Source organism: Phalacrocorax carbo, chromosome 1 (genome assembly GCF_963921805.1).
Source record: "Phalacrocorax carbo chromosome 1, bPhaCar2.1, whole genome shotgun sequence".
NCBI classification, from domain to species: domain Eukaryota; kingdom Metazoa; phylum Chordata; class Aves; order Suliformes; family Phalacrocoracidae; genus Phalacrocorax; species Phalacrocorax carbo.
In genome coordinates, this window is record NC_087513.1 from 3,123,104 (window position 1) to 3,148,809 (window position 25,706).

The window sequence follows — 25,706 nt, forward strand, 5'->3', positions numbered from 1 at the left end:
TCAATATAAACATCCTTAGACACAGAACTCTGCTAAAAGGAACTACTGAAATACTGATAATTTGCATTTGAATCATCACAGAATGGTTTGGGTTGAGAGGGACCTTCAGAGGCCATCTCGACCAACCCCCCTGCCATGAGCAGGGACATCTTCAACCAGATCAGGTTGCTCAGAGCCCCGTCCAGCCTGGCCTTGGATGTTTCCAGGGATGGGGCATCGACCACCTCTCTGGGCAACCTGGGCCAGGGTCTCACCGCCCTCCGTGTAAAACATTTCTTCTTTATATCTTGCCTGAATCTACCCTCCTTTAGTTTAAAACCATCACCCCTTGTCCTATCCACTTCTTACTATAGTTTCTTGAACATTAATATCCATTTTCTTGAGGTCTCTATTTTGTGTGTGAAAATTCCTATTGTAGTACAGTACAATATAAATTTCTTGAGCTAGACCCACTGTAAAGTGTAATCATTTTATCGTATATTGAAAGAAATGAGAAAAGCAGTTATTTCTTTAAAACTTTCCTTGCCACTTAACACAGGTCCCAGTTTCAAGCTATTTAGGAGATCCATTAAGCCACTGGGTTGCTCCTATGCATGCATTAGTAACAGACTCGGTGTAATATGGAACAGGCTTGCTATACCATGGACACATTTATGAAGATTGATAACAGCCAGGGTTCAGTGTTAACTTTTATTGTCAAACAGGCTGCAGGAGAAACTGCCTAGTATTGCTTTTGCTTTGATTTATGAAAAGGTTGCTGCATGAAAAAGACATCACATAAAATAGCTCTGCTGGCAGTAGTGTTATAAAATAGGGCCGTAAGTAGACCAAACAATAACTAACTATAATTACGTTCATTATTGTCTCTCTCAGCTCTCCCTACCTTTGGTGGGGTGCTTGCCCTCGCTACCACGTTAGCTTTACAGTGGACTCACCTCTCCCACGAAGTGGGACGAGCATGCTACAATCCCGCTGGTTTATACAGGCAGTACCCCCAAAGGAGACCTTTTTGGTTTGTGCCATGAAATGAAAGAGGTCATTTAGATTTTACCTACTTGCAGGAGCGATGCTAAGGAGGAGGAGGAAAGGGCTTTAGAAAAAAAAATGCTGTTTCTGTTACAGTTTCCATCACTGAGGTATTTTGCCATAAATTATTACTGTTCTCCTGTTAAGGGTTATTTCAGACTGTGTTATATTGGACCCCTTAAAAACCAAAAAGCCCAGCCTAATGGCAAAGATCACCAGTTTTCATCAGTAGATGGCAAGAAGAATGATTTTCTTTCTCTTAGCCTAGTACCACCCTTTGTAACGAGACGTGCTGCAGCAGGAGCAAGTTGAATTCTTCAGTTAGCAACAATTAGCAGTAAAACTTTAGTGAGAACCAGTTGAAATCAAGGGGCATGACCTAACCGGGAAAAATTTTAGTGGTTGATCTAAAGTTTGTCAAACTTGAGATTCTTTAACTAAAAAGCATTCCACTACCAAACTCTCTGAAGACCTTGGCAAAAAAATTAGCAACTTAAACACTCTACATGGTAAGGTTATAAACCAGAAGGCATCAGAATCACTTTCTTGGATCAGACTGGAGCTCCATTAAATAATCCAGTGTCTAATTAATGCTGCCAGCATGCAGCAAATGTGTAAGGAGAGACCTTTGTAAGATCTTTGTGAGCTGACGATGATGTTCCCCTGCGATACCCTCTATCTTCTGGTGTTAAACTGGTTTCCAGGTGCTGTCATGTCTTATAGCAGTCTCAGAGAAACGCCCACCAGTAGGCTGTGAAAAATAATGAAGTGAAAAATAATGACATAATAATGAAGGAAAAAATAAAGAAAATAATGAAAAAGCCATGAATGCTGTACTTTACAACTCACCTCTAAGTTCAGTTCATGATTTGTTCATGGCGAGAGGTGCGTTTTCCCTACTAGGGGGCTAAAAGGGGTGTTGAGGGCATTATGTTTTATTATTTCTATAGCACATTGTACAAGCGCGTTAAAACTAAGATACATTATAGCAAGGGCCAGTACCCACTTATTACCAGCATGTTCGCAGTGTGATTATTACTCTGCGTGTTTGCTAACTCATTATTGTTTTTGCAGCCCATCTGATTATGAAAAGGGTGGCTTGCCACAGCCCAGTGCAAGACCTGGGGAAGTGTATGTAGCCTTTGTAACTTATCAGAGTGAATCCAAGCCTTTTTTGTTAAATAATGTCACGCCCAAATGAAAACTTGGCATTTATTCTACTATCTGTTAAGATTGCAACCTTGGGTTCCCTCAAGTAATCATCGCCCACGGGAGTAGCGATGCTTGAAGTGTTTAACTGTTGGTTGCTTCTTCTGCACACTACTTTTACTCGTAATATCTCTTATTTTTGTGCTCAGAAACAGGCTTTTGGGCCTCTTACGGCTGAAGAAGATAGTTAAACATGTGTTGCTCTAGAGAGTAATATTTGGATTAATAATGTGCCACGATTTAGTGTCTTGTGGTGCTTTGCATTGAGTGCAGTAGTAGACCTTTGCTATAGATGAGAAACGTGCCTCCTGGTTAGGACACATTATATAGCACCTATATAAAGGGAAAGCTGGTCTTTTTAGTGGAGTAGAGTAAGGTGCTGTGAAGATTTTATTACCACAATTTTGGGATGATCATGTTACTCGTGAGTTTACAAAGCCTGAAGGACTTGTGTAGCTCTGGGGAAATAAGTGGCAGTAATAAATCTACAACGTGGTGTGCTGGCGTGTGTTTGGTTTATGCTGCTCATTTAGGTTTTTGGTCTTTGTTTAGGTCTGTCTGTATTCTTTTGTGTGTGTGTGTGCTTTACACACACAGTGCTGTAACATTACTGTGGAAAATTTACGGTAGGGACAGGAATAAAATGAAAATGGATAAAATATCCATTGAAGGGGATAAAATCATATGTTTATTTGTCAACCTTTGAATAGAAGTGGGTTTAAAACTATTGCAAAATTAGTTTTTGCTTTAAAAATCAGAACTGTTTTTACATAGTATGTAATGCTAGTTAATATACCCAAGCAGTCCTGCAACAGCAACATGGCAAACCGCTGGCATCAGCCACTTCTTTGAGAAATGTCAGCCAAAGCATCAATTAAAGTTCCCAAAGACTAGATCTACCTTATCATGAACTCTAGCTAGATCTGAACAGGGCGGTAATTCCCTTGCTGCTTCCTGCAGCCTAAACCTCCATAGTGCCAAAAAGCCCCCCCAAAAGTCATAATACTAAGAAATGGCACCACCTGGTGTGTTGGCCATGGTGATCTTTGACTTTTCTGCTCGTGAACAGCTGAGCGAGTGGAACCTTGCCAGTCTCCATTAAATAATTTTTTGGGCGGAGTAATGAGACAGAGCTCAAGTGATGCCACATGCAAACTCTTAAAAAGCATTTGTGATATGAATTTACATTTACAACGCTTGAAACGCAAGCGTTGATGTGCTGCTCACGTATGCGTGAAAGTGGGAGTTTTGGCTCAATTCAGACCGAGCAGATTTGACTCTTGTGGTGGGATTAGTTTGGGTTTTGTTCTGCCGAGGGGTTGGACTAACTTATGTTTATCTGAGATGATTGTTCTTTGTCTCTTAACTTGCCAGACTTAGGAACTGGTTTTGATCAGTGCAACACCAAGAAGTTCTTTAAATATATATCTATATCTTTATCTATAGCTTATAGGTACATTACATGGATATAATATATTCCATGTAGATAAAACCTCCCCTTCCCAAGTTTCTTCTCATTAAAGACTGTAATTGCCATGCTATCTTTCTACGCTGTAAAGGCATGAGTGCCCCTGTTAGAAGTCTAAAATTTTTATCGTTATCATCCATGTTGATGGTTTATTCTAGTATCCTGGTTTTCAATAAAAACTGTTCCTTAAGCTAAAAAAAGAAAATGTGCGTCCTAAATTTGGGTAATTCCAATGTGTGGTTCCCTTTGCAGCTGCAAGGCCCAGCTGTGTGTAAGGTACATTTGTATAATAATCTGTTGGTGTGCTTTGTATTTTAAGAGGGGTTTTGTCCTTTTTTTCAGGGAGGAGAATTTTATAAACGAGTAGTTGTTTGGGATCATAAAAGTCAATTGATATCAATTAAAATAAAAGTATTCCATCTAATTTTGTCTGTTGGGGTTGATGGGAGTCTTATATGCATTTGATGACTTGCTTATCAAGCTATTTGGAGCAGAAGCAGTCACAGCAGGTCAGATCAGAGGTCCCCCAAGCTTGCTGGACAACAGGTAGGAGTGAGTATTTAGGGAATGCTGTAAAAAGAGAAGTATGCAGTGATACCATTTTACCTTCAAACAAGTAGTGGAGTGGGGCTTTCCTGAGCCAAACATTGTATTTTTGCTCATAATCTCTTGATGGACAGCTGTTACGTTACTTTAACTTACATATAATTGTCTTTTGAACCCAAATGTGCTTATGAGAACTCCAGTATCCTGTAGCAGTGAGTCCCAGCTTTTCATTATGTGTTGTTTGGGAAAGGCTTCAATTATTTTTTCATTGTAAATCTACTGCTAGAAGACCTCAGTGGCTGCCTCGCTTCCATATGCCATTGATGATTTCACAGATCCATCTCACGTTCACTTGCAGTTGTCTTTCTCTAGACTGAAGCGATCTATTCTTAATGTAATGTCCTAAGAGTCTGAAGACTTACCTTGGCAACTAGTTCATCAGTCTAATTAGGATTCACAACCAGCAAATCTTGTTTGATCCTCATCCTAATATCTTCCTGTTTTAAGTCCCAGCCCAAGAAGGGGTTTAAGAATGTGCATAACTTTGCACATGCAAATGTGGAATTACTCACTTCTTGAAGTTCTGCTCGTATTTATGTGCTTTGCCAGATTTGAGATCGTAAATTCTCTCTGTTAATCTTAGTGATGCTTTTTCCTCCCTGTATGCAATAAATAAGTTGTTGCAATACAAGGAATGGTTTCCACTTCGCTTATGCTAAAAGCTGAACCGATATCCTACCAACATACCAGGTGCTTTTACCAGGTGGGAAACATTTACTAGGTTAAAAAAAAAAAAAAAAGAGGCATTTAAAAGGTCGATAGTACTATCTGCCAGCCTTCGTTGTTAAACCAGGTTTTTGTAAACATATTGGACTTGACTTAGTAGTCTCTAGACATAACTAAATGTCTGTCTTCAAGCTGTGTGTGTGTGAATATGCTGGAACGTGTCTTTCCTCCTCTTCTCATCTCCGTCCCTAAATTTCAAAGGTCAGAATATTTGAAATAGATTTTTATTTGCTTTTAAGAAGGCTGGGTGAGAGATGAAATAAATGAGAGGACGACAAACATTTGCCTGTGGTTTTGTCAGTGCCGGGATGTTAGGCAAAAGAGTCTAAAAATAACATGGGCAATATTAAGACTAGAGCTGGAGACTAGTGGCACAGAAGGTACATATATCAGCAGGCAGAGTAAGTTGTATTCCAGTTTCTGCATAAGTCATTTATTATTACTACACACATTCAGCGTTCTCGATTGTCGAGAGGAAACGACTGTGGTTCTCTTCCACCATTTTATCACAGATTCGTTAGGCAAATTCTTTCTTTAACACCTTTTGGAAAAGTCACACTGTGTAGTCAAGTGTAAATAAAAGCAAGAATCAACTTACAGTACTTGATCTTTTGCTGGCAGCACTTCCCACACGGTAATTTTGAGGGCTCTGTGTGGGCACAGCTTGATTATGGACTGCTTGATAACATCAGTTGTAGATATTCAGAAATCAGATCTGTGGTATTACTTCCAAATGATTTTTAGAAGAACATAACCATTTGGTTTGTGCTTCACATGTTTCATAATGCACTTTCAAGTCATCACCTACTTAATGTGCGAACACAATTTTTAAAAATAATTTAATATAAAGAGTAAATTAATTTAGAAACTAAAAATAATTGTACGGCAGTAAGGACCTTCATTACCATATGCCCTTTTGTCTTTTTTTCCCGTAATCTGTTTTGCAACTATTTTCTATACTGTAAACAAGTCCTGCAAATTCACTCGGCAGAGATGCTGCTGGAAGTGGCTCTTTTTGGATGAGGTAATCTTAAAAAAAGAATACCCTCCTCACCACCACCTTTTGGTGTCATGATGGAAAACACCACTGTCTCGCTGCTGTTTCAGACTTGTCGCTTACAATTCATCTCTGAGCTGACCTTCTCTATAGGTCTTCTCAGCTAGGCTTATGTTTCGCTCTTGCTGACTCTTTATGCAAAATATCTCAAACAAGGCCTTTCTTGTTCATCTGCTCAGCTAAATCCATCACAACTCAGGCTACCAGTTACCGCAACGTTTTCTTTTTTATTATGTTTGTTTGCCCCCTGGCCATGAGAAGTGAAATCTTGCCCTGTTGAAAGCAGTGCTGCAGATAATTTTCTACCCCGTATTCACATAATCTCCTTTCATCCTGTCACTGGCTTCCCCATCAGTTTTATCCCATGGAAGTCACACATCTTTGCTTTTGAAGACCTGCATGCCCCACTTCCCTTCCCTGCTGTCTCCAATTCCTATTGATTTTATCTCTGAACCACTCGTGACACCACCTTCCATCATTCACTCAAAGACTTTTCAAACAAACACCAAGTTTCACTGTTTCTCAGAAGGAATTTCTGCTAGACGTAGACCATGTTAATTGAGCAACTTCCCACAGATCCCTCTAAAAATCCTCTCAGTTGCTCATAAAGCACTGGAAAACAATTAGGCTGTTGCTATACTTAGTTGGCTGCCTATCACAACAGTACAGATTGCCTCAGTTTCACAGAATCCCAGACTGGTGGGGGCTGGCAGGGACCCCTGGAGCTCACCCTGTCCCACCCCCTGCTGGAGCAGGCACCCCCAGAGCAGGGGCACAGGGCCGCGTCCAGGCGGGGGGTGAATGTCTCCAGGGAAGGGACCCCACAGCCTCTCTGGGCAGCCTGTGCCCCTGCTCTGGCACCCGCACAGCAAAGGGGTTTGGCCTCATGTTCAGGGGGAACTTCCCCTGTTCCAGCTTGTGCCCTTGGCCTGGCGTTGGGCACCGCTGAAAAGAGCCCGGCCCCATCCCCCTGACACCCACCCTTCGGGTATTTATAGGCACTGATGAGATCCCCCCTCAGCCTTCTCTTCTCCAGGCTGAACAAGCCCAGGTCTCTCAGCCTTTCCTCACAAGGGAGATGCTCCAGCCCCTGATCCCCTTGGCAGCTCTGCGCTGGCCTTGCTCCAGCAGCTCCCTGCCCTTCTTGAACTGGGGGGCCCAGAACTGGACACAGCCCTGCAGGTGTGGCCTCACTGGGGCAGAGCAGAGGGGGAGGAGAACCTCCCTCACCCTGCTGCCCACACGCCTTTTCATGCCCCCCAGGACACCGCTGGCCCCCTTGGCCCCAAGGGCCCGGTGCTGGCTCAGGGTCACCTCGCTGCCCCCCAGCACCCCCAGGACCCTCTCAGCAGAGCCGCTCTCCAGCAGGTCCCCCCCAGCCTGTGCTGGTGCGGGGGGTTGTTCCTCCCCAGGGGCAGGACCTGGCACTGGCTCTTGTTGAATCCCATGAGGTTCCCCTGGGCCCAGCTCTCCAGCCTGTCCAGGGCTCTCTGGGTGGCAGCACAGCCTCTGGTGCATCAGCCGCTCCTCCCAGCTTGGTATCGTCAGCAAACTGGCTGAGGGTCTTCCCTGAGGGTTTCCTTGTTTCACCATCAAGTTGTTGTTTCTTATCTTTGTGTGCTTTATAAGCACGTTGAGAAAATAAACATCCTCCTCCTGTGTTGTTCTTTGTATGTCACCCAGCGCAGCTGGGGTCTGGTCACAGCGTGGCTGCTCTGCTGCGTCAGTAGGAGTAAATAAAACAGGTCAGGACATTGTCCCCCGCGCTCTCCTGTGCCGGTGCATTGGGTCTAATTGGTAGCACATTCCTTTACAGGGTTTCGTTTCGGAGCTAACGCTTCCTTGGGCAACACCAGGCGTGACTGGGGGAACAGCACATGCTGGGGAGTGTCCCCAGTCTGTGGTTTGGTTGTAGATGGGCCGAGCTGCTTATTTGGAGGGGAAGGCAAGATTTTACACTTAAGAGATGCAGGTGGTGCTGTATCGTGCTGCTTGCCTTGGAGCCAGAGGGTCATCTCTGGACTGTTTTATTTAGTGTTACAGAGGTAGCTTTAGATGCCAAGGGTTACACAAATAAAAACAGATGCTTTTGATAGGTGTCAGCATTTTAATGAGGAATAAAATTAAGCCCTGGATACTTCTGGCCATCTAATGGCACTGTTTTTTGTATTTCGTGCTAGTTTTTTGTTACTATTTTTTTTGCCCCATATTTTATGACAATTGCCTGAAGTCCTGATCTGGTGGGATTATGCCAGATACCTACACAGCTGGAAACTCATCAGCGATTCAGATTCCTTCGTCAGAATGTCAGTTTTATCACAAAACTTGTAAAGCTTACCGTGGTGATTTCAATTTTCCTCTTTAGTAGACATTTTGTTTGAATGCCATGAAGGGGCTCCTTTCTCGGCGCCCCCAGGAGTACAATAAGCTATGCTCTTTGAGAGAGGCTAGATGAGTACAAAGTTACCTTCATTAAATTTTCTCTTCGTGCTTTAGCATAGAATATTTCTTTTTAAAACTCTCTCTCATTTTCTTTTGTGTCTTCGTCCTATTACCTTTATGAGATTGCAGTGCATCAGCTTGATGGAAAAGGTGGGTGCGCGGCTCCCTCAGAGGTTTATTCCAGTGCGCAGAAATATTCTGCTAGCACGTGAGGTGCTTGAGGAGCAGCTGGAAAAGCGAAAGCAGATCAAGTAATTGTAAACTTAATAAAAACAGCATCGTTACTGGCGTGCCATGTGGTGCACGGTGCAGATCAGACTGCTGTTCATATTGACTTTTGCTAAGAAAGGCATTTTAGATTTCGTGTGTGTTGATTCTCTAGTTATTGAGTTGCACTGAATGGAGATGGAGATCTCTCAGGGTTCCCTGGCAGTCCTGGTTCACGTCTCCATTGTGTATTTTTCCTTCAGTTTAGTTGTGAAATTCCCAAGTGATTAAGAAAAATAAAATAAAATAATGGGATACTTTCCCTGCCGTAATCCCAAAATACAGATCGATCTCTCAGGGCAGGATGGTTCAGGGAAGGGACCTCCTGCGCTAAGCAGGGTCAGCTCTGGGACCAGACCAGGTCGCTTTAGCCATTCAGGTATTTAAAACCTCCACGTTTATAGTGCAGATTTCACATAATTACTGATTTTGCACTCTCTACCTTTTCTTACAAGCCCCACAGATCCTTAAATGCTTCTGTAAAATTACCCGTATTTATAGGAGCATCAGAGAAGTTCTCTTTCAGGGAGATATTTCATTTCCCTTTTGAGGAGTTTCCTTGCAGTTGGCTGTTTCTGCCCGTCCATCTGAGAGTCCTGTCATCCGTCACCAAACAGAAATCAATCGCAAACCCTTCGGTGGGGTTACCATAATGGACACTGAAACCTTCTTTCCTGAACGGGAGATCCTGCAGCACATGGTTTATGGCCATCTAATGTTAGACTGTAATCTCATTTAGCGTTTTCCCAAAAGTGCAAATAGTGCATTAGGGTAGCGTAACAAGCACAGCAGATCAATACGGAGATGGTGCTCTCCTTCAACAGATTAATCCAAGAAAATGGATTTTTGTGACTTGAAGGAAGTGGCCCTCTTCACGTTGACCTGCCTTGGGTCTGCAGTGCGTGGAAGGAAGGACAGGCAGCGTTTTGAAAAATCACCAGTGAAAAGTCATAGTATGAAGACAAATAACTGGGGCAGGAGACGGCGTGTCTTACAGGACTGGGGTATGGTTGGCAACCTACAGAGTCCATTGAAGCTTTCAAGTACGGGATAATACGTGGACTTCGAATGGTCACTAATGGCATGGCTGAGGGAAAAAAGCAATCAAAAAAGCTCCTTAATGTGGGTTAGAGTGCCCCCGCTGAAATGGCTTTAAATACATTTACAGAATTTATGTAGCAAGTGTACAGCAGCCCATTTCCTTCACTCTTCACCTTTATGTAGGAAGTCACTTTGAAATCACTTGTGAATAAAGGCACAGCGAGGTTTACTGTGTGTATTTTTTGTTAACTCACCGTCTATTGTATTGGTTTATCAATCCAGACCAGGGTTTCAGGCATTTAAAACGAGCTCTGGTTTAGTTGGACCCAAATCATCGCCGCTGTGAGTGTTACGTCTACAAAGAGCGTATGCAGCGCTTCCTCTCGTACTCCGTCCCGATACAGACCTTGCCATAATCAGTCGGTGTGCAGCAGTTTATGGTCATACATTTTGATGCCTAACATGCTTTTGAAGTGCTTGCTGATATCAGCAGAGGGGGGATTAAGGGAAAATCCTCATCCGCAAGAGTCTACAGAAGTTTGAACTTTCAGATCATAAAGTGTGTAAGCCCCGGGGACTGCATTTAAATTCTGGTTTAGGCGTTTCACAGATGTATGGTAATGAACAAAAAGAGTGAGAGGGACGTTTTATATAGGTATATACTGTAAAATCAAGGCGACTTAACATTCTTTTTTTTGGTATTACATCTTGAGTGATTGCCAAGAAGTCAATTCCCCTAAGGAACATCATTGTGCTTCACGTTTCACTTTCTTACCGTAGTAAAATGGAGATCTCCCTTGGCCAATGAGCAAAATAAGAAGGAGCAGAATATTCATCTCATGATACTGTGGCTGATGAGTCTCATTATTTTTTTACAACCTTAATTGAACTAAAAATAATGTGGGCTGGAATGGATATTAGAGCAGCCACCATCAGGCTTTTCTGGTAGGGTAAATGGGAAGATGCGTTAAATCTGCAGTTCGCACACGTGAAGCAAATGGTTGTTGTCAGGGCATATGAACTGTAAATGGTTTTCTAAATTTTCATGTTGTTTCAATTTCTATTTTCTACCGTCAAAATATTTTATCTTTGGCGTGAAAGGGTTTTAATTGTGATTTGATTGTCTCTTATAGAAATGAGTACCTTAGGAAGTTTATATTTGATTTATAAAGTAAACGTCTAGTAGACTTAAAATTTCAATGGACATTTCGTCTCTGAAACGCTTCACCAACTTTCTTACTTTTAAAATATGAAAATATCGTATTCCCATTTTAATTCTGTGGGATTATCAGTGTGGATAAGCTTTTATAGATTAATGCAAATGATAAGATTTTTGTCTGCAAGTGAAACGCTGGTCTGGATTGATAAACCAATACAACAGACCATGAGCTAACGAAAAATAGGTTTGGATTTTACAGGACGGCCTAGAGAAGCTTCCATTCCTTTGGCTTCAGATGAAGGCAAAAAGTGTATTGCGTCAGCCAAAAAGAGGGCAAGAGTAATGAATCTATACAGTAAAGAAAATAGACAAAATTCCTAAATAACTTGCACATCTGGCGTCAGGATTAGAATTGAGGTGATGGGAAGGAGGATGCGCCAAAAATAGAGGCTATCATCAGATCAGCAAAAGTGGGATGTGGAATTTGCTGATGGTAGCAGGGTTTTTATATTCTCGAGGTCAGCCCAATGGGTGATTTCAATAGCAAGCAACGTCTAATAAGTAGCGAGATGATATGGTCGTAGGGGTACGCAGCGATGAAGCTTTCCTGTGGTTGTGTGGCTGTTTTTCTAATGTAGGTGAGATCAGATGTGCTTCGGCATTGCCGGGATCTTCAGTTAAAGATGTGCGCTCGTATGAAGTTGGGTGTTAGCTTTCTCTGCTGGCTGGAACCTGAGTACTGGATCAGGAGGACACTTGTGGTCCCAACAGCCAAACTTCTGCAACTCATCTTGATGTCTGTGTCTGATGTTACCCACTTTATAGCCCAAATAGCTCTAGAAACAGCCTTTGTTTATAGCTTTAAAGTGTTTTGCTTCACTTCTGTTATTTAGCTTACTACTACTTCAAAAAAAAAAAAAGAGGAAAAAGGAGTCGCATCTTTCCTGAAATCCTCTTGAGAAGGAAACCAAAATGTTTTTTTTCTCTTTCTCCAGACGATATGAATCTCATCCAATCTGCGCTGATCTGCAGGATAAAATTCTACAGTGTTATCAGCAACACGCTCAGGAGACCCTCAGCTGCTCTGCCCTGGCTAGCCAGTACCTGCGTTGTGTCAATCATGCCAAACAGGTGGGTGTAGAAATATTGCCACTGAACTAATGATGGAATGAAGAAGAGAGGAAAATGTCGGATTATCCTGTGAGTCCTTCTTACATGCTAAAGCGGTACAGCTCACCAGTATGTATGTTCTCACAAGCTCTGTGGGGTCCACTTCCAATTTATTTAAATGCTAAGGTTTCCACCTCTTCCCTTGGGAAGCTCTTGTTTAGTGTCACTGTTGGCAGATGTTTCCTGGTACCTGCAGTTTTAGCGGTAAAACAAGGGGGTGAAACTATGTGGTACTATTTGTGATAAATACGACCACTTTCAGTAAGAAATGAATGGATGTCTCAAACCCGATTCCTTGCCAGTTGGAAGTCTTGACTTCTTTTATGTTATGTACTCTGAGAGTCTAATACTGTCGTTTACCTGCTCTTGCCCCCCTCTCATCCAGTTTGCTAGGGTAGGGGTAATTACTGCGGACTATAAACTTTCATGCTTTATTAGTTCAGCATAAGGGAAAATGATAGTAATATATATATATTTCAGTTAAAAGAAGCTAAAATTTCTAAAGGTAATTCTTCTTCAGCAGCTTCCATCTTTCAAGTATAGAGATATATATGTTGACCTCAATTGTGCTCTTAGGAAGCTAGTCGCAGATACGCCCGTAAGGCCGTATATATAGTATATGTTAAAAGTGCTTAAATAAGTTTGTTAATCTTTACTTCTGCTAAAAATCTGTGACTTAATATTTGAACATGTGAAAACGTGTGCTCTAACGTGTTAGCAGAGACCCAGCAAGCACGTCTAGTAATTGATAATGATCATTTTCAGCCGAGTTAATTTTGCCTGTACGGAAAAATAGTAAGACTTTGACTATAATCATTCACTGTGACCTTTTTGCTGTAACGCCGGTGCAGTCTTGCTCTGGTATTACTGAAGATCTTGCTGGAATTAACACTGCTTGTGCCCTAGTGCTGTGTAAAACGTGGCAGGAGCCAACAGTTGCATGGCAAGGCGAAAGCTGTTCCTCAACCCGCGGCACTTAATACCTTTGTGTGGTGCGGTTGTTAATTCTCTGTTTATATAGTTTGTATGCTCCTTTTTGCACGGGCAGCCTGGCTGGACTGGCAGTGCTGGAGCTAACAGCTGTAGCGTGGTTGTTCTCGGAAGAGTGCAAGGGGAGGACAATTTGTGTGGCTGTCTGGGCAGTCCTAAAATCACTTTATGATATTAAACGCTGTTATTATCAGTGACAGCTTTAAAGAGGATCCATGTGATGAAATATAAAAGTTGGTGAGATCACCCTGTCCCTTTCCAAATCACCTCCTTCAGTATATCCTTTGGTGTTTCTCCTGTTCATGCACCAAGCTCCTGAGCTCCTTCATTTCCTTAAAAACTCTACAGCCTCCCAGATCTCCCTGCTCCCGAAAAATGTTCCCGATCTCCCAGCCTGAGGCTTTCTTTCATGGAGCTACTGACACTTTATTGATTTTGGAAGGACGGTTGAGCCATGCTGACACCCCCAAACGCGAGCAGTGCAACCAGCTTTGGCCGGGTACCTTCCCTGGCCACAGGAGCTGCTTCCCCTTCTTCCGTGGTCTCCGTGACCTTTTGAACTGGATTTCTTTTTCTTTAAATTGAATGGTGGTTTTTTTTTTCTTTTAAATTAATGCCTACTATGACGAACAATAACTGGTGTGTATATTTATTTTTTTCTAAGTTTTCTCTTAGTTTGATTTTTACATTCCAAATCCAGTCTGAAGTTACCAGACCATCGGTGTTTCTGAGATATTTTAGAAAAAAGGCCAGCGAATAATATTACGTTGTTATATAGTGGCCTAGATCTTTGCCGTGGCTTGCATCCTCTGGAACATTAATTTACTGTGTTTATAATTTTATATTATTTTTTAAAGTAACTAGAAAATTTAGATTAATTAGTTATAGATGTTTAAGCTATAAGTAGAGCTTGCATCTGATAGGAGTGTCTTCAGAAGACTATGATGAGGATGAATTAATTCATGTTCAGAAGGTGCAGGAAAAGGAAATTGCATAAATATGAGCATTAGGTTTTTGAACCCTTTTAAACAGCGTCTTTGTTGAAGATCTTCAACCAAGCCTGTCAAGTAGTTAAAAGTGTTTCCTAAATGCTTCTTATTCTCTTTCACACATGCTTCAAGATGAGAATTCAGAGAGGTTTCTCTCTTATGATAACAGAGAAAGGGAAGCCTTTTATGATGGGAATATTTGCAAGCAGGAACAATTGTTTTTCATAATGAACATCAGTCCTCTATAGCTCATCCTCCATGTGTTGCAGCTGTAATTGTAATTATTTTTACTCGCTGATTGCCCAGAAGTCCAGACAAACAGCTACTTTGAAATAATTGCTAGACACTGTTATAAAATACTGCGAAATTTCCTACTATGTGTGCTTGGATGGAAGACAGAGGAGTGGGGTAAATAGCAGATTCAGAAATGAAAAAGTTAACTGACACTGGCTACAAGAAACAAACAAAGAAGAAAATTTGCTAGAGGGAATAGACCAAGATATTGAAAACCAAATAAGTTAACTAATCCGATTTCCTGGCGGTGAGTCTGGGCACTTGTGCGCAGGCTGAGCACACTCTGTGCTTTTCATAAATTGAATTTATTGACTCCTCTTTCTTTCCTATCTTGCTTATAATTATCTCCCCCTCTCTTCTGTATGCTCCTTATTTCTCATCCTGTCTGTAATCTCATGTCTCTATCTGTCCTTTTCTCCCCTTGTTAGAAAGGTCCAGAGAGCTGTTAATTCAGAGGAGTTTGACACATTGTTGTATCTTCACTTTAAATCTTTTCCCAAAGTCATGAGAAGCCAGTGAGATAAATTAAAGTCTATTATTAATGTTTGCATTTTATTATAATAGTAATGGAGGGAAAAACCTACTTAATGGATCCATTAAGGGGAAGGTATTAGGATTGTCTGGGGCACGTATTTGTGCTCCCACTGCTGAAGTACCTCCAGCCAGACCAGTCACTGCACTAATATGGACCATCCAGTGGCATTTTTATCACTTTTCCTAGCCTGCTGTCTGCTCATACGGACAAGGTGGCTGTTAAAATACCCGTTTTTTTTCCCTTTTTCTTTCCCCTGGGCTATAGGGAGTCCTAATTCCTATACGGAAACACAACTAGGCTATAGCTTAATGAAGTCTGTGCAACAGTTTCCTATTAGACCATTGAATTTCAGAGGGATGCAAGGCTCTGCAGGCAGGTGAGATTTGAAAGTACTTCAAAGAATGATACCAACAGCTGCTGCTGTCTGACAGCCTGGCTACAAAATGTTATCCTTCAGCCTTGTTGTAACCATTATTTTAATTTGTAGGACAGAGTGGTCCTTAATCATGCATCCTAGTCAGAATAAAGCCATTATTTTAGCCTCACCCTCAAGTATTTTTACTAGATACCATCTTCCAATCTAATAGAAAAATATGTAAAATTAGTGTAGCTGGAAACACTGAACTGAAACACAGTAAAAAGGCATTGTCTTTTATGGCCACCATTTAACACTACCCTGATTGAAGGAAGTTTATTATGGAAGAGTCAGACCAGGTTCCCTTCACACCAACATTGGTGCAATGAAAAGACCACAAGAAAAACATTTTAAATACATGAATAAATTTGTAGGTGATTTAAAATGGCAAGGGTCAGTAAAGAACATTAAAAAAAAGCCCAAAATGAAGACAAAACCAAAGCAAGCCCTGAGACACTCCCCGTTGTCTGAAGATGAAATTTTGTGGGCAGAAATACGCATTTGACGAACAAATATCTGCGATTTCTTTCCTTAGGACACTAAATAAAAGTAACACGATTTTTCTCAGATCTTTGGGGAGTTTTCTGCATTAACTTATGCAGTGTTAAATTTATGTAAAGTTAATATTCAGCCCAGTGATGGCTTCAAGCAAGTTTCTGTAATACCACTGCAAAAAGAGTCTTCGAGGTAAAGTAGCCTTCATCAGTCTTACAGATATGTCCATGGGGATGCTGTCAAACTGAGACTGGAGATTTTGTTAACTTATAAAAGTTTCCCTTATTTTTGCTTGTAATAGCACCTAGGGACCATAAAACCAACTCCTTTTATTTTGTCAACGTGTACTTCTCTGCCATGGATTCTGGACAATATTTGTGACCACAAGGACTTTTACCATCTTTCTGTGTGCTCGCTGTCCTGCACCTTGGTACACCTCTTAATCCTTGCAGAAACACCGCTTGATCTAGTTGAATGGTTCACTGGCTTATTTTTAGAAATACCATGAAAATTTGGTTAAAGACATGCATGACGACAGGTTTTTCATTCCCTTTATTTTTAGTTTTCCTGAGCCATAACTTCTGTGACTGTGACAGTGCAGCCCAGACTTGCAAGACAATGTGCCCTGTCCAGCCAGATGCTGCTGCTCAAATGCTTGAATCAGCTGTTTGTAGGTCTCGTGTAAGATTTCAGGGTTTACACTGGGGCTTGCTCCTTACATAAGCCCTGAAAATGATCAAATCCCTTCCTACCATTTCTTACAAGGAGACTCATAATTACTGTCTTCTCCATTTTATGGATTTTGTAGGCAAGAGCAGCAGATTGCCTTGGTCAGTGTCGTAATCCTCCAGTGAACGTAGGTGGCCTGCAGCATGCTTTTACTGCCTAGCCTGTCAGTGTTCAATTAGATCCCACTTTCTGTTCTCCTTACTGATCTAGACAAGTAGTATCCATACATGTGCTCCTTTCTGCAGACCCTTTATTTCCAGATCACGGCAGCAGGAAGTTCTTAGTAGAGCCCTACCTACTGTCCTTGCAAGTCTGCATTTTCATGGTAGAGGCCAGGACCTCTCTGGAGAGTCAACACCTTGAGGGGAAAGCTCTCTGGTGTGGCAGGGGGAATAACTCTGGGACTGCTTGATAGATCTGTACTTTTAGCCCTTGGTGGCCTGGCTGTGCACAGGGAGTGATTAATGAAGCGCAAGGTCAGTGCAACAAGTTCAGACTATTGAGATTTTGATTATGACTCAGAACACAGGAAGGAGGTAGGCAGATATTTAGTGTTGTATGACTTCAGGATATATTTCCTCGAGTATGTAATTGCTGGGAATGGGATTTGTCGTATTCTAAGGTCAGGTGTTTTAATTTCCTTAATAGCCATAGCATGACTAGAGCCATGATAGCATTAGGATGGATGAAAAGGAATTGTTCCTGCAGCTCTTCAGGCCTCCAAATGGCTGGCGTGTTGAGTCCTCAAACAGCTTCACTCTGCCTCCATGACTTGTCTCTGTGATGACGTGTATGTTGACAATGTTTCTTTTTCTATATTTTAATTTTAAAAATTGCAACTCCTTAGAAGGAACTGTAGCCAAACTTCTCTGGAATAACTTCGAGTAATTGAAATATGTGTTTCCCTCTCTCCCTCCCCTTCCCTCTGACCACTTTCTCAGCAGAGCATGCTTGGGAGAGGAGGATAAAGGCATTGTCCAAATCAAGCACAAGACCATCAACTCTAATTTCAGCAGAAGGGCATTTTTCCCCAAGAATGATATGACGGCCCATTTACAGGGCAGACCAATAAAGAGAAGAACTGGAAGAGCCATTTCAAGAGCAGCAGCCATCACAGTTCAATCAGCGTGACCATTTGAAAAGCCAAGACCTGTATCTTATTACATCAGAAATCATACATCTGAAGATACTGTTCAGTCTTAGTAAAATCCACTTATTGGTGATTGAAGGAAGGAAAAGAAAAGAACCTTTCACTGACCTTAGAAAGGGGAAATATCCTTCAAATGCTGCTATTTCATTGTAGAATCTCCTGAAAAACTTCTCACTGTCAAAGGCACGGGTATGTGATGCTTGGTGTGCCAGGACGTGGCGGTGCTTTGTGAGCCAGCCAGCCGCTGCTCCTCACTCTACAGCCTGTATTCGTTGCTCGTTCGTTGCTTAAAGTTTTCCTTACAATGTGTAATGACGTAAATTGTGCTTTAACTTATTTCACGAATTATGTAACTTAATGAAGTCTCTCTCCAGGCCTTCTGCTGGAATGATGTTAATGATCCAACACTTAAGATGTAACATGGCCTTTATTTACATGAAATGATTCTGTTGTGCTCCTCACTCCTATCAAGTACTGACGAATATGCTTCGCTCTGTACCAACAATAAATATATTTTATGCACAAGATTGATGTTTCAGTCTGTCTCTCTTTCTACTTCTCCGAGGCGGATGGTGTTCCCTCTGCTGTGTCAATCATGTTTTCCCAGCAGATGTTATTGCTGAAGCTTTAAAGCATACACTTCTATGCATAACCAACCTTGATTTCAGGAATGGTACTTACATATAACTGTTTTCCATCAGAGCAACCTAAAAGGATCCCACGTGATAGTGTGCTCTGATTCATGCACCACCAGAGTTTCCTTTCTTGGAAAACACTGGTGAATGAAAGGGCATACGGTGCCCAAAGCTGCAAACCAGCTTTATGCAAGTACCCAGTTTCATTTAATTGTTTTTGTTCAGATAACGACTGCCACGTTTGTCTTATCAAGCAGTCTTAGGAAAGGTTTTTGCCATTGTGTAATAGGATAACAGTGTCAAATGAGCAATGTGTCGAGAGCCTTCTGCTATTTATTTACCTGTTCTGTTTCTCTAATTGGCTACATTTGAACTGCATCCTACTGTACAACTGCGAGTGCACCTGCGGATCTCATTTATATTCAAAATATTGCCAGTGACTCTCCTATTCTAATTATCAGGATGCTTTGTGAGCACCGTTTAATTAAGGATGGTTTTTTTTAATGCTACAAGAAGGAGCTGGGTTTTTTTACATGTGAAGCAACTGTAATATCAGTAGGAGAGGAAGATCCTGGAGTTCAACGTCAGGTGCCAGGTAAACTGCTTGAGAGAAGTAACAGCGACATAAGCAGCGTGTTTACATGGTGACTTGCTGCAGTGTTTACAAATCAGCTAACTCACAAATTCTCCTTTGTAATGTTCTCTTTTGTAACAGAGAGCCAAGAAGTTGGCAGATCCATCCTTGCCAGACTTAGAATTGGCAGCAAAATACGGCATAGAGGAAAAGCAGACGTTTTTAAGGCCAGATGATTCCGTAAAATCAGGAGAAGAGCTATGTCGGGAAGGAAGGTCTCTGTTATTGCCAAATGTTTATTGGTTTCCCATCCTGACAGCCTTGAGCAATGGGAGTCAGTCTTGCTTGCACTATTCCAACTGTGTTTCAGGCTTCATTTGAGATGTTGTGTTCTTTAAACATCTTCTGTATCATCAGTAGCGGCATCTCTATCATGCGTTGCTTGAGCTTGGGGGATGCCGATTGCGGCAAACGGGGTGTAGGCTTTGAATTGTCCACCCTGTGGACAACTTTTGCCATTGAAGTAGAGCGGCAGTTCTGGATGTTTGTGGAGCGAGCTTCAGTTTGCCACCCCTTCTGCCTTTACCACCCCTCCTTCTGCCTACCTGCATCCTAGTCCCATCGTCAGTCTTTGACTTCTTCCTTCTCCCACTTGCTGGTATGGACGTCAAGCAGGACACTGTTCTTCTGACAACAGAGTTGAGAGGTGATGTTGGACATTTCTGCTCAAGGAAGCTGTAGGTCTGCCTAAAATAGAGACAGTTGCCATCTTTGTTTTGGAATTGGACTAAGGATATTTAAAAAAAAAATAATTAAAAAGGCAAGGTTCATAGGATCTGAAGAAGCACAAGCAAGAGCAGTGTGTGTCTACAGCTTACTGTTTATAGTACTGCGGGGAAGAAGGAAAAGCGCTGGGTGTAGTCAGTTCTGAACAATGTTCTTCCAGCCAAGACTTACCTTGTAGCTGCATTTCAAGACTGAAAATCTTTGAAGTTTCCCATTTTTCTCTCTTTTTTTTCAGAATGGGAAACCCCTGGGTAGGTCTCCCTCCTCAGAAATAACCAGGTCTCTCTAAGATTGCTCACTGCCAAACTGTGAGCTTGAACTCAGCTTAATGGGTCCTGATCTCAGAAGGATGACAGGGATGATATTCTCTGGGGATGACAGATGAAGGCACAACACGCTCTGCCCACGGTAGAGAATAATTTCAGATGTTCTTGTTGGTCATTCACAAGCTCTGATCAGCTGTAACCAAAGGGCAATTTTACCTAGGGTTTTAAATGGAAAAGCAGTATTGTAACAACTAAATGAAAGCTTTTCATTGTTCTTTGCTCAGTGTCTGTGGAACAAATCACAAGTCATTCAATGGTGTCAAAATAATCACTGCTATCCTACTCTCATGTAATTTAGCAGTGTTAGACTCTTTCAAATACTAGACTTCCTTTCCTCAGGAGTCATGTGTGTCTGAGACAGATCTCATAACCTTGCAGCGTTGGGTTTTTTTTCACCTGTTAGTTTATCCCTGTGTTACAGTTTTAAGCAGATACTTGGAATTAGCTTTAATATGGAAATGGCTGCAGTTTGAGATAAATTTGACAGCTCAGATGGCCACTGCTTTGTTCTCCTTTAGATCCTGTGCCCTTTTAGAGAGAATCTAAAGAGGGGAATGGAGTTTCAGGTGGGCTCTGTCTGAAGGAGTTGCATGTCATCTCTCAAGCTGAAGAAGCAGTAGGAGGGGGAGCCTTTCCCTCGTCTATCCTTTTTGTTTTCCTTTCCAAAATAACAGAAATTCTAGACAATATTCTTCTCTGCAAACGGCTGCAAGGTCTTCCCTCCAGCTGTGAATGCTGATCGGGTTTGGGCAAGGGAAACTGATTATTTCTAGTGGTTTATTTCTAGCATCTTTCTATTCAATGAGCACCTAAAGATCCCTAACCAGAACGAGCTGTTCGGCACAGTAGGTACTGCCAGGACGGAAGGAGGCAGCCGTGCTTTTGGTGTCTTCTCACCTGCAGGCAAATAGCTGCAGAATTGGATCTTGTGAGCTGGTCAGCTCATCATTTGCAGAGGTTTGTCTTGAGTTGACACTGTGTTTTGCAAGTTGGCTGGAAACACAGGAGAGGGGATTGTGGAAGAAGAGAGCAACAGAGGGCACGTGCAAGGTGGGCATCCATCCGACAGCTACGAGAGTCCTTTCTGTGTTCAGGCTCTAACATCTCTTCATACGGAATCATCCGCAGGTCATGATCAGCATTAATGAAACCATTTGCGTTCATGCTTTAAGAACAATGACTCTTCCTTAAAGAGCTGGGGGCTCTTTTCAGGGCTGAGCGCCCGCTGTCACATCTCCAAGTTCAGGAGAGCGGCGAGTGACTACCAGACCCTGGCTTTTGAGGGCCCAAGGGCAAGATTCAAGTAGAAGTCTGGAAAACGAAGGAGGAGTAAGCCTGGGGAGGGGAGGTAAGTTGACAGTGGCGTTCGCGTTGGGTTTTGCTGGGTGAACACCCTGCTGTTTTCAACTCTGTTGGAGAGGAATGTCTGTCATCTCGAGTCACCTTCCTGTTTGCTCTCAGATGCTGCTCTTATCAGAGGGAGCGGTATCAAGTCGGGCCTGGGGGCAAGCGCATCTCTAGTTTGATCGTCAGTGTGGTGGTGATCCCACAGCGCTGTGCTAAGGGTATTCCCACCAGAGAAACCTCTGTGCAGCAAAGGCACTGTGCCCTCCACAGTCTGCCTGGCAGCAAAACAGTCACTGCAGTGCAAACTTACCTGCACCAGCCAAGAGGCTTGATCAGCATCATCCCCTCCCTGAGGGAGAGGGAGATCTCCTGAATATGTGTGAGGAGGACCATGGTGTGAAGAGGACCTGGGGCTCCAAGTCATTGTGAAAGAGCCAGGCAGGTTCCCGGAGAGCATGGGGCGCTGCGCCAGGGCTCCTCTGCAAGAATGTCAGCTCCATGTGAACAAAGATGCGCGGTAATTGGAGAGGTAATTAGTTTGGTAATTACTAAGGTAATTAGTTTGATTCTCTCTCAAGCCAGTAACTGCTGGGAAGAGGACTCTCAGCCATGGTGCTGGAGGAAGCACCCCCCCGCCGGGTTAACCCTTCTCCATCCTGTATGGGAAGTAGCATCTGACATTGCTAAGAATGGGATGGTTTGGAGGAAAAAGAACCCTAAAGGGTCTGCTTGTCAGAGGTTTTGTGCCCAAAAACTTCTGAGCCACCTTCCGACGACATCCAAAAGCGCTTGTGCCGTAAGAGGACCCGAGGCAGCACATAGCCCAGCGGTTATGTGGTATTTATTACAAAGATTTCACACACTGTTAAGGCTGCTGGGGGCACCTCTGGGGTAACCATTTCAAAGTGTCCCCATGGCGTTGCTGTTCCTGGGAGACGAGGGTTGTTCCACCGCTCCTTGTATCAGATCCTCCACATCCCTTTGCCCGTGGGCTGCCTTGCTGGTTTAACGGCAGCATTTCTACCAGCTTGGGGTGCAAGTCAGCAAACGGAGGTGAGTGTTTTCTGTTCAGCTGTCATATGAAACCTCAGTTATTTTCTGAGCACCCTACTCAGGAAAACCATCCCTGCTTCCTTCGCAAGTCCCCTGGGTGGCCGGGGGCAGAGCAGCTGTCCCCGTTCTCCCCGAGCACGGGTGACTGCAAGGATCAAACTGCAAGCGCTCGGCTGGGAGGTGGCGTTGGAGCTGCAAGAAGCGGATCGAATTCCCAAGTAAACTGCAAGATAAGCAGGCTCTTCGTGCTCATCTGTTGCTTATATAGAAATAGCGGGGCTGGAAGCGACTTGGCAAATGTTGGAGTCCACCTCTCTGCTCCTCCGTAAAACCCGATGGCAAGAAATTGTTCTCACATTCCTTAAACTGGGTCATCTTCTCCTTGCAAAGTTGTTCGGAGGTTTGTTTGATTGTGGTATAGGGGTTTGGTTCTGCAAAGGGTTTAGTGGGAGAAGTATAGTGGGGGGCAAGGAGGTGAAGTACTGAAGACCCATTAATGGCCAGGAACCATTTTTGCCCATGAGAATTTACTGGATCTCTCTCCTGTTTCTTATCACAGAATCCCAGAATCCCAGGCTGGAAGGGACCTCAGGGACCATCTAGTCCAACCTTTCTAGGACGAGCACAGTCTAGACAAGATGGCCCAGCACCCTGTCCAGATGACTCTTGAAGGTGCCCAACGTGGCCGAGTCAACCCCTTCCCAGGGGAGATTATTCCAGTGGTGACTGTCCTCACTGTGAAGAATTTCCCTCTGGTGTCCAATCGGAACGTCCCCAAGAGCAACTTGTGTCCATCCCCCTTGTCCTCTCCATGGGACTCCTTGTAAAAAGGGAGTCTCCATCTTCTCTGTAGCCACCCCTTAAGTACTGGTGCCCATAGTGGGGATTTTTTCTTCCTCTCAGTTTTAATATTATTAACACTTGGTCTGTTTTGAAAAGGTCAAAGTCAGCTTGAATGTCTTTTAATCTGACTCTTCTTAAAAAGCAAGCAAACAAGAAATCTATATTCCACCATAGCTGGCTTTAAATAGCAGAGCCTGATGTTTTATAAAGGAGGTATTTGCAGAGGTAAGTGGGGTCTGACTGATAGCAAGCGAGTGCTATCAGAAAGGTCTCGTGATCTCTTTAATTTTGCTTAAGGTTCCCGCTCCTGGAATTGGGCAAACAAATGAAAATCTCTGCTTTTGCCTGAAAAAATCAGCTTTGTCGGGAGAATTATGTGAACAGGGTCCAAATACAGCTCCAGGAGCACAGAAAAGGCAGAAGGAACAGAGCACATGTGCGTTAGTGTTTTTACACCTTAGAGGCTGATGCTGTTGCTGTGATTAGGACTAATGTGAAGTGCCGGAGGAATGCTGAGCATGGGACATACGAGCTGAGGCCGGAGCAGATAGACGGGAATACACTGACTTAGTAAGCAAAATTCTTTCTTCAGCACCAAATAGGAAGGAAATCTCCCAGCTCCTGTTCTGCGGTCCCAATTTGCCGTCTCGGCGGAGCAGCGAGGGAGTGCCACAGCAAATGCGTGCCTCTGCCATTTGTTCTTACAGGTTTGGGGAAAGCTTCAGAAGAGGGGAGGCGGGGGAGAGGCAGGGTGTCAGCAGCCAGAGAATATTAAATAGCCTCCGGTAATACAAGAGATGGTTGCGAATTCACTTCAAGCTCTCAAGAAGGGGTAATGTGCGGCTGCTGCTGATGTTACTGTAAGCAGCGCGCGTTCTGGGATCTGCCTATCGACCCGAGCGCGCTGCCTTTGTGGCACGGAGTCTAGCAAAATCATTCACTCAATGCACCGTGCGTTTTCCTTGAATGGAGAATGCACCCATTAGGGAGCCTGTAAAACAGCGTCATTATGAATCACTATCAAGTCTCGCCTTGTTGGGTTTTTTTTTTTTTGTGGTTTCGGATTGTTGGGGGTTTTTTTTCCCTTTAAATGGAAGCTTTTTAATCTGACGTCGTGGCACTTTTGGGGGTTTAGAACGAAGCTGATTGCTGCTGCTGCAGCTTGGTCTGCTGTTACCAAGAAACCAAATAGTATAATAGACCCATGTGTATCAAACCTTGGTGGCTCAGGGTTCCCCAGAGAGGTGGGCTTTTTGCCGTATTGCACCTCCTGCTACCTGGGGCAGCTTGTTGGAGCCAGTGGACTTTCATGTCCTCTTCCGTATGCCGTCCACCTAGGTTTGAGGTTCCTACAGGTCCGAGGGGACCCCATGCGCAAGCTGAGATGGTGGGTTTCAAGGCAAGGGGTCCAGAAGGTGGTCTCCTTGCTTCCCCAGGAGGCCATGAGTTGAACCAACCAGTTGAACCGTTTTGGTCCATGCAACTGCTCCGTGGGGGTCACCAAGGTATCAGGGCGCGTGGTTTCTATTTCAAGTCCTGCTGGGTGTATCATTCAGCTTTTTAATGCCTCTATTTCCACAGCCTGGAGGAAACAGCAAAGTTAGGCTGGAAAATGCTCTGTAGGCATTGGAGGAGAGAACATGTGGGCATGCTTTTTTTAATCTCTCCACCAAGAATGGGCTCTTTGTGTGCATTACTCCTTTTTTTTTTTTTTTAATTTTCCTTTGGACAAGCTGAATTAAGGCATTGTGTTTGATCTGTCTGGGAGGCACAAGGTGTGTGGTCGCTGTCTCCTCCCTGGGACACCCGTGGTTCATTGGAAAGCTGAGGTGGCTCAGCAGCTCTGCCCCTGAGCTCGGCAGGTGTGAAACAGCAGCGCCCAAATAACCGCTTTCCCCAGCTTGATTTAAAAATATCAAAGTATCTCTTGTCTTTGCTGTCTCTGATGCCCTGTGGGACCACGTGCCACTCACTTTGTTTCCTTGGACCTCAACCTGTAATAAAGCAACGCACTTAATCAAGACTACGGGGAGCTGAGGGCAGGCAAGGGGGTCCCCCAAAAGTTGCCTGCAGGAAGTTCATGTCCATCAGGCAGAGCCAACCTTTTATTAAATGTGTTTAATGTTGTTGGGTTGGGGGGGGAGGTTGCCTTTATTATTTTTTTTTTTTTGGAGGGCAATATGCAACATGACAAGCTTTGACGTCCGACAATTCAAAAACAAACAGCAGAAAACGCCAAATTGATATTCTGCCCCTTGAGGTATCTTCAGGCCCTCCATGCTCTCCTGAATTTCATCCCTTGACACTGCCTCTGGTTCTTAAGTGATCCCTTCCCCCAGACAGAAGTTACTCACCACTTGATTTACGGGATTAC

At 43.3% G+C, this 25,706-nt stretch overlaps 1 protein-coding gene across 2 annotated transcripts in view; it reads left to right on the plus strand.

Moving 5' to 3' along the window:
- The window catches only part of CHCHD3 (coiled-coil-helix-coiled-coil-helix domain containing 3), a 173,082-nt gene extending 154,787 nt beyond the window's left edge, over positions 1-18,295 (plus strand). The window contains exons 7-8 of one of the 2 annotated variants that reach the window (XM_064442347.1): positions 11,997-12,132; positions 17,560-18,295. In XM_064442347.1, coding sequence (XP_064298417.1) covers positions 11,997-12,132; positions 17,560-17,586 — 163 coding nt within the window. In that variant the 3' untranslated portion in view covers positions 17,587-18,295. The remainder of the gene's footprint in view (positions 1-11,996; positions 12,133-17,559) is intronic. The other variant, XM_064442356.1, reaches the window with a different exon arrangement.
- The last annotated feature ends 7,411 nt before the right edge of the window (positions 18,296-25,706 follow it).